The 15,431-nt window shown below is 45.1% G+C and overlaps 2 protein-coding genes and 2 pseudogenes across 3 annotated transcripts in view; 3 read left to right on the top strand and 1 right to left on the bottom strand.

Annotated features, from left to right (window-relative positions):
* sh2d3cb (SH2 domain containing 3Cb) overlaps nt 1–15,431 on the bottom strand; it is a 29,526-nt gene that overhangs the window by 5,181 nt on the left and 8,914 nt on the right. The window contains exons 5-7 of the mRNA XM_088995146.1: nt 14,374–14,438; nt 538–902; nt 46–161 (exon numbers count right to left, since the gene is read on the bottom strand). Coding sequence (XP_088851272.1) covers nt 46–161; nt 538–902; nt 14,374–14,438 — 546 coding nt within the window. The remainder of the gene's footprint in view (nt 1–45; nt 162–537; nt 903–14,373; nt 14,439–15,431) is intronic.
* LOC148899699 (uncharacterized) overlaps nt 2,852–15,431 on the top strand; it is a 47,345-nt gene continuing 34,765 nt past the window's right edge. The window contains exon 1 of the mRNA XM_088995155.1: nt 2,852–2,958. The gene's annotated coding sequence lies outside the window, so the exon portion shown is untranslated. The remainder of the gene's footprint in view (nt 2,959–15,431) is intronic.
* Nucleotides 3,052–10,451, top strand: LOC148899702 (UDP-glucuronosyltransferase 2A2 pseudogene; annotated as a pseudogene). Its single transcript, XR_016114636.1, has 3 exons — nt 3,052–3,173; nt 8,603–10,179; nt 10,439–10,451. The product of XR_016114636.1 is annotated as a UDP-glucuronosyltransferase 2A2 pseudogene (transcript).
* Nucleotides 11,795–14,260, top strand: LOC148899701 (UDP-glucuronosyltransferase 2A2 pseudogene; annotated as a pseudogene).

Genomic DNA, 15,431 nt, shown 5'->3' with positions numbered 1-15,431 from the left:
TTAGGCCAGTTGTGGATGAGGCGGACGTTTTCGGGTTCAACTCACCTTTCCAGCAGGTCTAAACGGAGCTGCTGTCCGTGCGGCAGCGTGAGCAGTTCCACCCCTGAGCTGACTCCCATCAGGCTCTGCAGCTCCGGCCGCACCTCCAGGATTTGTGCGACCTATAACAGACAAAAACTGGAAGGTCCGAAACTCCAACAGCTAAGTACAGTAAAGTCTCGTTATATCGATATTCAAGGGAGTCCGAAAAAATATCGATATAACCGGGACTATCGATATATCCGACCCTGTTTGCATGTAATTTTCTCCGTGCGTGCATAGAAATAGTATCGATATAACCGAGACTATCGATATATCCGATATCGATATAACGAGACTTTACTGTATTCGTTTTTTTTAACCAAATATCTCTCTGTGTCTGTTTCGACTAAGTTAGCCAGTTAGCCGATTCTATAGCTTGGTCGCTACCTAGCTAGAGAGCTACCCAGAGAGCTAGCTTGCTAGCCTGGTGTTTAGTGACATCTCAAGACGATATACCGTGCAGTCCCACTTGGTGATGTGTCGAGCAGCCATCTGGGGGTTAGCCTCAGCCAGAAGATCCTTCACCCGCTGCAGGATCCTGACCTCCAGGGGCTTGTTTTCTCCAGGCATCAGTGGAGAGCGATAGACAACGGGGGAAAAGGACGACACCATTTCCATCATGGGAGACAGGTAAACGTCCATCGCCCCTTGACCCTCCTCATCGCGCAGCCTTTCCACAAAGCTTTGGGGCCTCTGGTAGAGCTCCGTGTAGCAGCTTACGTCCGACTCTGGAAACTGGACGTCCGAGTCCCCTTCGGGAAGGGAAGGATTCACATTTTGGCACGGGGACGGTGACGGGGCGCCACCGGGAGACTGAAGAGCTGCAGAAGCAAAACAGGAAACACTGAAGAAGTTGGCGGACGTTTGGACCATGGTACATTGGAGGCAGTGGGTAATGAGATGTGGATCACTTTCCAGAAACGGTAGCCTGTAGAGGTGAGTGGACTGACAAACTATCACACCGTTTGTCAATCACGTGTAGCCTCTTTAATCTCGACTGTTGGTGGACTTCTTTCACACTGGCCACCAAAACCTTTATGACACGAGCATCGTAGCGTGCGGTCGGGTCGACGACACGCCGGAGAGACCTTGAACTCACGTCACACAAACAGTCATGTAGGCGCACCCTCTGATAACACTTCACGTCGCGTTCTAGGTTACTCTTTGTGTTTTTTTGGTTTACATTCCGATGAGGTGAATCAGCGGTTCTAGAGCAATGCCATTCGATTCTAGATTGACATTGTGGTACTTTTTTATTCAAGAATATTGGTCTACAGCACCTATGTCAAAGTCAAGGCCTGGGGGCCAGACCTGGTCCACCACATCATTGTATTCGGCCCGCTAAAGCAAATCAAACTTGTGAAATTCCAGGCTCATCTATCGAGCTAGCTAGCGTGCTAGCTAGCGCTCTTTCTATTCAGCTAGCTGGCTAATTCCTTACATCACTTGTGTCCAAGTCGAGGCCCGGGAGCCAAATCTGGCCCACCACATCATTTTATTCGGCCCTCTAAAGCAAATCAAAATTCATGAAATTCCATGAGGTTTGCTAAAGTCCGAATCAAAAGTTCAAATTGTCGTATGAAAACCACAATAACAAATTTGAAAACTAGTTACACTGATACCTCATCTTAACTTAATTGGTTCCCAGAAAGTGTGTGTAAGGCGAAAAGTTTGTTTGCCAAACATTTATTTCCCATAAAAAAACATTAAAATGAGAATAATCCGTTCCCAGGTCCCCATAAAACTTAATTTTCTACCAAATAAGCCTTAAAACTACACAAAATAGACCTTATTTTATGTATAATAAATGTGCTCTTGTATTGTAATGAAAGAAATAAACTACTATATAATGTCGTTTTATTTACCTCTGTGATGGTAGTTGATGAGTTGAAGTTGCCGTGCTTTCTCAGCGATAATACCCTCACTCACACTGTCCCATGCTAGCTGCTTTTCGTTAATCTAAATCAACAGAAGTTTTTCAACCTCTTTTATTGCCTGGGACCGTTGCTTAGAGAACACAGAAACACCCTTAGCCACACGTAGCACTGGTTGGCTTAACATTCTGGTACTGGTACTCACATAAATGCACACCTCGTTGGTGTTTTTTTGATGATCTTCTTCTGCTCGACCGTCATTTTCTTTAATTTCTTTTTAGGCTTAACACGAGCCTGTGGTGGGGTCTTTTTTGGTCCCAAAAAAAAGCAAAAGTACTTCACTTGATAACAAACCACGTCTGCACTGAGTGCACTCAAAGGAATTGGGTGTGGAAAACTAGTCCGCCAGCCACCGTGGTGCTGTTCGACCATGTGGTTTGGTGTTCATCCACCGAAAACGAGTTTGTATGTCAAGATTATATTCTCGCCAATTTAATGTTTCATAAGGCAAAAAAAATGTAAACTAAATCCTTCATAAGCTGAGGAATCAATGTATTTATTAATTTGTTGTACGTTTTATATGTAAAATGTGGAGGGCATGAAACATTCTAATGGCTTCCCCAGGTGGTGGGCAGGGTGCGAAGGGTCCAGTCGGATTTTTCCGCGTCCTTGTTTTGAACAACTGCGAGCAATCATTGGCTAACAACAACGTGGAAGGAATAAACCTTTGGCGATTTGGCTTTTCTGCAACGTTGGATTCAATAGCGAAATGATTCAGGATTCCAGTTTTAGCCTCAAATCGACATTGAATGTGTCAAAAGTAGACATCGACGGTGACGAGACTTTCAAACAGGCATGCCGCCGGGTAAATAACGGGAAATGTGGTCTTATCTGGAGCGGGCCCTTATGTAATCCCACGTCATGTGTGGAAAAGAGGAATCCACTCCCTGCTGGCGGCTCCAGTCGATCCGCGGAGGCCTTCCTGTGCACGCAGGCTGACTCGGTAAGTTAACGCGTCTTCATGTGGCCTCCAGATCTTTCCCCATCAACCTCCCATCCCGGTTCAGCTTGGAGGTTTGTTGTGTGTCTGCTTGGCTGGGAAAGAACCGAAAAGGAGATTTTGGTTGCTGCTCTCTCGAAACGCTATGGTGGATAATTGCCGATTGCGAGCAAGGTTTGGAGGCGGAAACCGGCACCATCTGTCCTTCTACTTGGAAAGTACAGTTTTTAAGATGATTCTGTTTCTGATAGTCGGAAGTATCATTCGTGCTTTCCTTCCTCACCATTGATTGAAAGAGTTGTACATATAGCTATATCGCTGACTCGCTATCTAACTATCTAGCTAGCGATCTAACTTGTCCTGTAACTGTGAAGTGACCTTGAGAGTTTTGAAGAGCGCTTGTAAATGAAATGCATCATTATCATTATCATTATTATCATTGTTATCGTTATTATTGTTATTATTATTATTAATGGATTGGATTTGCCTATTAGTCTCGCAGTGGAGAAATTATTATTATTATTATTATTATTATTATTATTATTATTATTATTATTATTATTATTATTATTATTAGCTATCTCTTAGCTAGCTAGCTTTCTATCCATTTGAATTACTTCCGGGTTGAGTGAACGCTGGCGTGTGTGGCTGCCACTGCTAACCCACAGAAAAAACTTATCCTCTGATTGTAAAGTGACCTTGAGAGTTTTGAAAGGCACTTATAAATAAAATGTATTATTATTATTATTATTATTATTATTATTATTATTATTATTATTATTATTATGTAGCCATGTCCATCATGAGTGAACCCACCAAAAAGTCGAGAAGCAATGCCTGAAAACATGGGAAATTTTGTTTGAGGGGACCTTTTGATCATTTCTTTTGTTTTGAAAATTAACTTAGTTGTACTGGAAAAATTACAAATAGTCGTCTATTTTGTTTTCCAGCGTCCATTTTAGGATCGCTTTGGACATTTCCACCAGCCACTCAAGTTATTTTCACTTCAGATCATAAAATGTGTTCACCAGCTCTAATATTAGCACACGCAAAATCCATGTCCAATAACGAAGCCATTTTTGCTTGAAGCAGCAGTTTTAAGCTAGCTATTTAGCTGACTAGCTATCTAGATAGCTATCTATTAGCTAGCTAGCTTTGCTTAAAGCAGCAGTTTTAAGCTCTAGCTAGCTAGCGAGCTACCTATTAGCTAGCTACCTTTGCTTGAAACAGCAGTTTAAAGCTATCTATCTCGCTATCTAGCTATTTGGCTGGCTAGCTATCTAGCTAAATATCTATTAGCTAGCTAGCTTTGCTTGAAGCAGCAGTTTTAAGCTCTCTAGCTAGCTGGCTAGCTACCTATTATCTATCTATTAGCTAGCTACCTTTACTTGAAAAAGCAGTTTTAAACTTTCTAGCTAGCTGGCTAGCTATTTATTAGCTAGCTAGCTTTCTGTCTATTTGAGTTACTTAGGGGTTGAGTGAACGCTGGCGCGTGTGGCTGCCTCTGCTCACCTAAAGAAAAACATATCATGTGACTGTAAAGTGACAATGAGAGTTTAGAAAGGCACTTATAAATGAAATGTATTTTTATTCTTATTCTTATTCTTATTCTTATTCTTATTCTTATTCTTATTATTTCAAAAATGGGAGTCGCCGAGTCGGATATTTAACAACTCAAACATGATAAGGAAATTGTGATTTGTCTCACAATGGAGACATTCCATCTTGACTTTTGAAAGTGGAAATAAAATATGAATATCTCTTGTCCCAATGACAATCGAAATGCATTCAAAATATGAATGTATCATATGAACAAATGACAACGAACGGTATAATAATAATACATTCCATTTATAAGCGCCTTTCAAAACTCTCAAGGTCACTTTACAGTCATAGGATAACATTTTTCTGTGGCTGAGCAGCGGCAGCCACACGCGCCAGCGTTCACTCAACCCCAAAGTAACTCAGATAGATAGAAAGCTAGCAAATAAATAGCTAATAGATAGACATATAGCCAACAGCTAGCCAGTTAGACAGCTTACAGCCAGTCAGCTAATAGATAGCTAGCTAGCTAGCTAATGGATAGGTAATACATTGAGAAAAAGAAATGTCATGTTGGGAGTGGAACGAAAGGGACTACATAAATATTCAATACAGCGTATGAAAACTTAGACTCTCTTCTTTCATCCGGAGAATGTATATGACAATATCACGAATATTTTACTCGATGTTTATGGTTCTGACTCATTCGTCCCTTGAAGCAAATATGTGACTGCTAACTAATTAGCCTTTACGACATCAGTCGCCCTGACCTTCGCACCCCCCGGTAAAGGTGCCTCCATAAAAGAGTCCGGTGTTGGGTTGGGAGAAACGTGAGAGGGAGGGGGGGAGGGGTAATTTAGTGCCCTGTAAATCCCACCCAGTGTTGTCATTACGCAAGCAGGAAGCGACTTGTGTAAGTAGAGTGGGAGGGGGGGGGTAGCCAATACTGTCGCACGGGTCGGTGACGTTCAGTTACTTGACACCATGTTATGTACAAGATGACAAAACGTTGGATTCTGGACTCTGGCCTTCCGAGTGTGTCTGGATGCGATTTGGTTCGCTCTGGAAACCTAACTCTGCGATTTCCTCCTCCCTTTTATCGTCACTGAATGCTCAAAATTGTCCCTCGATCTGAATGGTCAATGTGTGCCCGATTCAGGGTTTCCTCTACCGACTGCCCAAAAACTGCTGAGATTGAGTCCAGTACGGTTGGATAAAGCGCTATCCGTCATGGGATGGGTAGATGACATCTGTGTAAGCTCTCAGTCGTACAGGAGTGGTCCATCGATGAAAAGGTTTTCTTCAGCCGTCATCTGTACTTTTGAAGGTGTCAGATGTTTGGCATCTTATCCAAGAGGCTCCGTCAGCGAACTAAAATTTTGCTGGTAGCTCTGGCCCTATATATATATATATATATATATATATATATATATATATATATATATATATATATATATATATATATATATATATATATATATATATATATAGCTCTTCCAGTCGGCCGACATCTGGCTGATGAGGAACGACTTCACTTTTGAGTTCCCGAGGCCCACCACACCCAACGTGGTCTACATGTCCGGGTTCCAGTGCAAACCGGCACGTCCGCTCCCCGCTGAGCTGGAGGACTTTGCGCAGAGCTCAAGAGAGCACGGATTAATTGTGATGACTCTCGGAACCCTCGTGGCGGACCTCCCGGAAGATATCACAGACGGAATTGCCGCCGCCTTTGCCCAGCTGCCCCAGAAGGTGATCTGGAGGCACCGCGGCAAACGTCCATCCACCTTAGGAAACAACACGCTCATCCTGGACTGGCTTCCGCAGAATGACCTCCTGGGCCACCCCAAAACCCGGCTTTTCGTTGCGCACGGCGGCACCAACGGTATCCAGGAGGCCATCTACCACGGTGTCCCCCTGGTGGGCCTCCCGCTCATGTTTGATCAGCATGACAACTTCTTCCGGATGGAAGCCAGGGGGGTAGCCAAGGTGCTGGACATCGCTACGGTGAACCGGGAGAACTTCCTGGAGGCACTCCAGGCGGTCCTCTACCAGCCGTCCTACCAGATGCGGCGCCTCTCAGCGCTGCACCGCGACCAGCCCATCCCCGCCCTTAGCTGCGTCGTGTTCTGGATTGAGTTCGTCATGAGGCACAACGGGGCTCCACACCTGAAGACTGACTCTTACAAGATGTACACCATCCAGTACTACTGCCTGGACGTCGCGGCCTTCCTGTTCGCCATCCCCTTAACTGGCCTCACCCTCTGCGTCATGATGCTGAGAATCCTGTGCCGGTGTTTGTTTGTTAAATTTGTTTGTTAAATATATATATATATATATATATATATATATATATATATATATATATATATATATATATATATATATATATATATATATATATATATATACAGTAAAGTCTCGTTATATCGATATCGGATATATCGATAGTCCCGGTTATATTGATACTATTTCTATGCACGCGCGGAGAAAATTACATGCAAACAGGGTCGGATATATCGATAGTCCCGGTTATATCGATATTTTTTCGGACTCCCTTGAATATCGATATAACGAGACTTTACTGTATATATATATATATATATATATATATATATATATATATATATATATATATATATATATATATATATATATATATATATATATATATATATAGCACATCCCTACTGTCCAGAGGTGGCGGTGCCATACCTCTGCGATGATAGGTCGCTGCTCTAAGGTTGGGGGGAGCAGACACCTTCAAAGAAGCACAGATGACGGCTGAAGAAACATTTTCATCGATGGGTAGATGAATAAACTCACACTGATTCATAAGAAATCGCACTGAGCTAAATCAAACACAACCTTACCAAAGTGTCAAATGACTGTACAACTGAATCAACCATACTGAACCATAACGACTCATAAACCAACTGTACCAAACGTCAACATGACATTGAACCGTTCAGTACCGGATCGTGACAGTCTCTTTCCCATCAAAGCAAACCGGACCGAAAAGAATCCGACCAAATCGTATGTCCGACAAAATTGTACCTTGTGAGCTAAAGCGTTCGTAAACTGAGGTACCACATTATTCTAATCCAGACATCTTCCCAACAGTCATCGCAAACTCTTATCGACCTGCGCTCCAACTGTTCAATGGTCGATCGAACCACACAGCCTCGCGAAGCAGAGAAAATTGCATGGTACTTTGAGTCCACCCTCGATGTTGGATAGTTCGGTCTCTGAAGAAGCACCAAATTGCTGTATACAGTGATACCTCAGCTCACGAACTTAATTGGTTCCCAGAAAGTGTGTAAGGTGAAAAGTTTCTCTGCCAAATATTTATTTCCCATAAGAAAGCACTAAAATGAGAATAATCCGTTCCCAGGTCCCCATAAAACATAATTTTCTACTAAATAGGCCTTAGAACTTTTCAAAATATACCTTATTTTATGTATAATAAATATGATATTGGATTATAATGAAAGAAATAAACTACTGTATAATACAGTCGTTTTATTTACCTTTGTGATGGTCTTTGATGTAGTTGCCTCTTGATGATATCTGAGTGAGGTTGCCGTGCTTTCTCGGCGATCATACCTTCACTCGGACTGGCCCCTGCTAGCTGCTTTTCCTTTATCCAAATCAACAGTTTTTCAACCTCTTCTATTGTCTGAGATCGTTGCTTAGACAACAAAGAAACACCCTTAGCCACACGGAGCTGGTCGACTTAGCATACTAGTACTTGGACGCTAAGTCACACAAACGCACACCTCATTTGTGTTTTTTGATTATCTCCTGCTCAACCGACACTTTCTTTAATGTCTTCTTAGGCTTAACACTAGCATGTGGGTTTTTTTTTTCGGTCCCATAATCGCAAAAGTACTCTACTCGCTAAAAAAAAAACACATTTGCACTCAAAGAAAAGTAGTCCGGCAGCCACTGTGGCGCACCGTGGTGTATGGTTCGTCCGCCAAAAACTAGTTTGTATGCCAAGATTATGGTCTTACGAATTGAATGTTCGTAAAGTGAAAAGTTTGTGAGCTAAAGCGTTCGTAAACTGAGGTACCACATTAATCTAATCCCGACATTTTCCCAACAGAGTCACAGTGAAGAAATGTCCCGGCCGACGCTTCTGACACTGGCGGTGATCCTCTCTGCTTTTGGCGGCGGCACAACGGGCGGGAATATACTGGTCTTCCCCATCGATGGCAGTCACTGGATCAACATGAAGGTCCTGATCGAAGAGCTCCACGCCCGTGGCCATGAAATCACCGTGCTTCGACCTTCCGACAGCTGGTACATCAAACCTGAGTCGCACCTGTACAAGACCATCACTTTGCACTTCTCGGGTGGGTTTGATGAGCACAGTTTCGGCTCCTTCGTCACGCGGATGCTCCTCTTGCGACGGGATGGCGCTTCCCTGTGGAAACGGCTGGCCCTGGAGTACGAACTGGTCAATCAGTTCTACAACCTCAACCAGCAAGTCGTGGACATGATGAGCAATGTGTTCGAAGACCAGGAGATGATGCAGAAGCTGCAGGAGGCCAACTACAAAGTGGTTCTCACAGACCCAGCGATGGGCGGCGGCGTCCTACTGGCTCGCCGTCTGGGTCTCCCCCTGGTTCTGAACGTCCGCTGGACCATCCAGGGTGAGGCGCACCCTGCCATTGCACCCTCGCCTTTGTCGTACATCCCCATCCCGGGTGTCAAACTGACAGACAAAATGACGTTTGCAGATCGTCTCAAAAACGTCATGTACTACTTGTTCACGCGGTGGCAGATATGGTATGTGTCGGACGCCACCTATAAGCCGTTCGTCCACCGGTACTTTGGCCCGAGCGTACACTACATGGAGCTCTTCCAGTCGGCCGACATCTGGCTGATGAGGAACGACTTCACTTTTGAGTTCCCGAGGCCCACCATGCCCAACGTGGTCTACATGTCCGGGTTCCAGTGCAAACCGGCACGTCCGCTCCCCGCTGAGCTGGAGGACTTTGCGCAGAGCTCAAGAGAGCACGGATTAATTGTGATGACTCTCGGAACCCTCGTGGCGGACCTCCCGGAAGATATCACAGAAGGAATTGCCGCCGCCTTTGCCCAGCTGCCCCAGAAGGTGATCTGGAGGCACCGCGGCAAACGTCCATCCACCTTAGGAAACAACACGCTCATCCTGGACTGGCTTCCGCAGAATGACCTCCTGGGCCACCCCAAAACCCGGCTTTTCGTGGCGCACGGCGGCACCAACGGTATCCAGGAGGCCATCTACCACGGTGTCCCCCTGGTGGGCCTCCCGCTCATGTTTGATCAGCATGACAACTTCTTCCGGATGGAAGCCAGGGGGGTAGCCAAGGTGCTGGACATTGCTACGGTGAACCGGGAGAACTTCCTGGAGGCACTCCAGGCGGTCCTCTACCAGCCGTCCTACGGTGACCAGATGCGGCGCCTCTCGGCGCTGCACCGCGACCAGCCTATCCCCGCCCTTAGCCGCGCCGTGTTCTGGATCGAGTTCGTCATGAGGCACAACGGGGCTCCACACCTGAAGGCTGACTCTTACAAGATGTACACCATCCAGTACTACTGCCTGGATGTCGCGGCCTTCCTGTTCGCCATCCCCTTAACCGGCGTCACCCTCTGCGTCATGATGCTGAGAATCCTGTGCCGGTGTTTGTTAAATTTGTTTGTTAAATATATATATATATATATATATATACAGTAAAGTCTCGTTATATCGATATCGGATATATCGATAGTCCCGGTTATATCGATACTATTTCTATGCACGCGCGGAGAAAATTACATGCAAACAGGGTCGGTAGTCCCGGTTATATCGATATTTTTTCGGACTCCCTTGAATATCGATATAACGAGACTTTACTGTATATAGAGTACATCCCTACTGTCCAGAGGTGGCGGTGCCATACCTCTGCGATGATAGGTCGCTGCTCTAAGGTTGGGGGGAGCAGACACCTTCAAAGAAGTACAGATGACGGCTGAAGAAACATTTTCATTGATGGGTAGATGAATAAACTCACACTGATTCATAAGAAATCGCACTGAGCTAAATCAAACACAACCTTACCAAAGTGTCAAATGACTGTACAACTGAATCAACCATACTGAACCATAACGACTCATAAACCAACTGTACCAAACGTCAACATGACATTGAACCGTTCAGTACCGGATCGTGACAGGCTCTTTCCCATCAAAGCAAACCGGACTGAAAAGAATCCGACCAAATCGTATGTCCGACAAAATTGTACCTTGTGAGCTAAAGCGTTCGTAAACTGAGGTACCACATTATTCTAATCCAGACATCTTCCCAACAGTCATCACAAACTCTTATCGACCTGCGCTCCAACTGTTCAATGGTCGATCGAACCACACAGCCTCGTGAAGCAGAGAAAATTGCATGGTACTTTGAGTCCACCCTCGATGTTGGATAGTTCGGTCTCTGAAGAAGCACCAAATTGCTGTATACAGTGATACCTCAGCTCACGAACTTAATTGGTTCCCAGAAAGTGTGTAAGGTGAAAAGTTTCTCTGCCAAATATTTATTTCCCATAAGAAAGCACTAAAATGAGAATAATCCGTTCCCAGGTCCCCATAAAACATAATTTTCTACTAAATAGGCCTTAGAACTTTTCAAAATATACCTTATTTTATGTATAATAAATATGATATTGGATTATAATGAAAGAAATAAACTACTGTATAATACAGTCGTTTTATTTACCTTTGTGATGGTCTTTGATGTAGTTGCCTCTTGATGATATCTGAGTGAGGTTGCCGTGCTTTCTCGGCGATCATACCTTCACTCGGACTGGCCCCTGCTAGCTGCTTTTCCTTTATCCAAATCAACAGTTTTTCAACCTCTTCTATTGTCTGAGATCGTTGCTTAGACAACAAAGAAACACCCTTAGCCACACGGAGCTGGTCGACTTAGCATACTAGTACTTGGACGCTAAGTCACACAAACGCACACCTCATTTGTGTTTTTTGATTATCTCCTGCTCAACCGACACTTTCTTTAATGTCTTCTTAGGCTTAACACTAGCATGTGGGTTTTTTTCGGTCCCATAATCGCAAAAGTACTCTACTCGCTAAAAAAAACACATTTGCACTCAAAGAAAAGTAGTCCGGCAGCCACTGTGGCGCACCGTGGTGTGTGGTTCGTCCGCCAAAAACTAGTTTGTATGCCAAGATTATGCTCTTACGAATTGAATGTTCGTAAAGTGAAAAGTTTGTGAGCTAAAGCGTTCGTAAACTGAGGTACCACATTAATCTAATCCCGACATCTTCCCAACAGAGTCACAGTGAAGAAATGTCCCGGCCGACGCTTCTGACACTGGCGGTGATCCTCTCTGCTTTTGGCGGCGGCACAACGGGCGGGAATATACTGGTCTTCCCCATCGATGGCAGTCACTGGATCAACATGAAGGTCCTGATCGAAGAGCTCCACGCCCGTGGCCATGAAATCACCGTGCTTCGACCTTCCGACAGCTGGTACATCAAACCTGAGTCGCACCTGTACAAGACCATCACTTTGCACTTCTCGGGTGGGTTTGATGAGCACAGTTTCGGCTCCTTCGTCACGCGGATGCTCCTCTTGCGACGGGATGGCGCTTCCCTGTGGAAACGGCTGGCCCTGGAGTACGAACTGGTCAATCAGTTCTACAACCTCAACCAGCAAGTCGTGGACATGATGAGCAATGTGTTCGAAGACCAGGAGATGATGCAGAAGCTGCAGGAGGCCAACTACAAAGTGGTTCTCACAGACCCAGCGATGGGCGGCGGCGTCCTACTGGCTCGCCGTCTGGGTCTCCCCCTGGTTCTGAACGTCCGCTGGACCATCCAGGGTGAGGCGCACCCTGCCATTGCACCCTCGCCTTTGTCGTACATCCCCATCCCGGGTGTCAAACTGACAGACAAAATGACGTTTGCAGATCGTCTCAAAAACGTCATGTACTACTTGTTCACGCGGTGGCAGATATGGTATGTGTCGGACGCCACCTATAAGCCGTTCGTCCACCGGTACTTTGGCCCGAGCGTACACTACATGGAGCTCTTCCAGTCGGCCGACATCTGGCTGATGAGGAACGACTTCACTTTTGAGTTCCCGAGGCCCACCATGCCCAACGTGGTCTACATGTCCGGGTTCCAGTGCAAACCGGCACGTCCGCTCCCCGCTGAGCTGGAGGACTTTGCGCAGAGCTCAAGAGAGCACGGATTAATTGTGATGACTCTCGGAACCCTCGTGGCGGACCTCCCGGAAGATATCACAGAAGGAATTGCCGCCGCCTTTGCCCAGCTGCCCCAGAAGGTGATCTGGAGGCACCGCGGCAAACGTCCATCCACCTTAGGAAACAACACGCTCATCCTGGACTGGCTTCCGCAGAATGACCTCCTGGGCCACCCCAAAACCCGGCTTTTCGTGGCGCACGGCGGCACCAACGGTATCCAGGAGGCCATCTACCACGGTGTCCCCCTGGTGGGCCTCCCGCTCATGTTTGATCAGCATGACAACTTCTTCCGGATGGAAGCCAGGGGGGTAGCCAAGGTGCTGGACATTGCTACGGTGAACCGGGAGAACTTCCTGGAGGCACTCCAGGCGGTCCTCTACCAGCCGTCCTACGGTGACCAGATGCGGCGCCTCTCGGCGCTGCACCGCGACCAGCCTATCCCCGCCCTTAGCCGCGCCGTGTTCTGGATCGAGTTCGTCATGAGGCACAACGGGGCTCCACACCTGAAGACTGACTCTTACAAGATGTACACCATCCAGTACTACTGCCTGGACGTCGCGGCCTTCCTGTTCGCCATCCCCTTAACTGGCGTCACCCTCTGCGTCATGATGCTGAGAATCCTGTGCCGGTGTTTGTTTTACCAAATCAAGTTGAAAAAAGAATGATGCCCCCACCCGGTTTTCTGATACAGTGATACCTTGGCTTATGAACGCTTTAGCTACCGAACCTTTCACCTTACGAACATTAAATTCGCAAGAATATCATCTTTGCATCCGAACTATTTTTCGGTGGTCGGACCAAACCACACAGTGCCACAGTGGCTGGCGGACTTGTTTTCCACACCCCCACCTTTTGAGTGCAGATGTGGTTTGTTATCGTGTGGAATATCGTCAGCGAACTAAAGTCTGACTGGTCGTACTTCGCTGACGAAGCCTCTTGGATAGGAGGCGAAACGTCCGAAACCTTCAAAATTGTACAGATGACGGCTGAAGAAACCTTCTCATCGATGGACCACTCCTGTACGACTGTAATGTAATAATTTTTTCCGCCGTCCTAACTGTCCGTTGAAGTCAGATTTTCTCCATTTTTGTGGCGGCCCCGAACCAAACAGTAACGACGTTATTATACCGTACAATTTATTTATTTCATTACAACACAATAACACATTTATTATACATCAAATAAGGTATATTGTGTGTGGTTTTAAGGCTTATTTAGTAAATGAGTAAAAATATGTTTTATAGGGACCTGGGAACAGATTATTCTCATTTTAATGGTTTCTTATGGGAAATAAATGTTTGGCAGATGAACCTTTCACATTACACACACTTTCTGGGACCAATTGTGTTCGTAAGCTGAGGTATCACTGTGTCTGTAAAACTCAGTTTTTCCTGAAAGACTTTTTTCCATTTCTTTTGGTTTCTTATTTGATTTAGTTCCATTGCTGCTTCCTCCGATGACCCTCATTTCCGTCCCCTCCCCGTTGTATGAAACATATTTAAATTATTTTACAATACATTTTCTAATATCAGCATGCGGTAGGATAAACATTTTTTGAGGGGTTCCATTTTAGAAATGCAAGTTTGATGAAGAAAGGATTGGATTATGAGACGATTGTCAAACTCACCGATGTCGTTGGTGGAGGGGGAGAACGCCGGTTGTCGGTGGTCCCGTCGGTGCAAAGACGAGGGGCTGCGTTCAAAGAGGAAACATGTTAGCGATCCTTGTTCTTCAATGCCAGTTTCCATATACAGTGATAATTACAATCCAATAGCACATTTATTATAGATAAATAAGGTATATTTTGTGTTCTTTTAAGGCTTATTTAGTAGAAAAAGTATGTTTCATGGGCACCTGGATGGGTAGATGAATAAACTCTGATTCATGAGAAATCGCACTGAGCTAAATCAAACACAACCTTACCAAAGTGTCAAATGACCGTACAACTGAATCAACCATACTGAACCACTCACTCGGATTATTCTCATTTTAATGGTTTTCGTATGGGAAATAAATTCTTGGCAGACAAACTTTTCACCTTACACACACTTTCTGGGAACCAATTAAGTTCGTAAGCCAAGGTATCACTGTACACATTTCTGCGAAATGACCAAGTCTAAAATGACTGCTTAGAACCAAAATGGCCGCTGTCCTGTGTAATAATAATAATAATAATAATAATAATAATAATAATAATAATAATAATAATAATAATAATTTATAAGCGCCTTTCAAAACTCTTACAGTTATAGGATATTATTTCTGCGGGTAAGCAGCGGCAGCCACTCGCGCCAGCGTTCCCTCAACCCGGAAGTAACAAAACATTGCCCTCAATCCTCACACTTTTTGCTTTAAAGTGAAGTGGGCAGCTGTTTTGTGTGATAGATGGATACAGTATATAACTAGCAAGCGATTTAGCTAGCTAGCGAGTGAGATAGCTAGTGAGCGAGATAGCGAACTGGTTTGGGATAGATTGATATTTAGCTTTAACTAGTGAGCTAGCGAACTGGTTGACAATTGCCCTCAATCCCCACACTATATGCTTTAAAGTCAGGTGGGAAGCTGTTTTATGGGATAGATAGATATAAAGCTAGTTGGGTCTGTGTAAGCTCTCAGTCGTACAGGAGTGGTCCATCGATGAAAAGGTTACTTCAGCCGTCATCTGTACTTCTTTGAAGGTGTCAG

Source organism: Hippocampus bargibanti, linkage group LG04 (assembly GCF_051943395.1).
Source record: "Hippocampus bargibanti isolate YZ-2025 linkage group LG04, ASM5194339v1, whole genome shotgun sequence".
In the NCBI taxonomy this organism is placed as follows: Eukaryota; Metazoa; Chordata; class Actinopteri; order Syngnathiformes; family Syngnathidae; genus Hippocampus; species Hippocampus bargibanti.
This window is presented reverse-complemented; position numbering and strand designations above follow the sequence as displayed.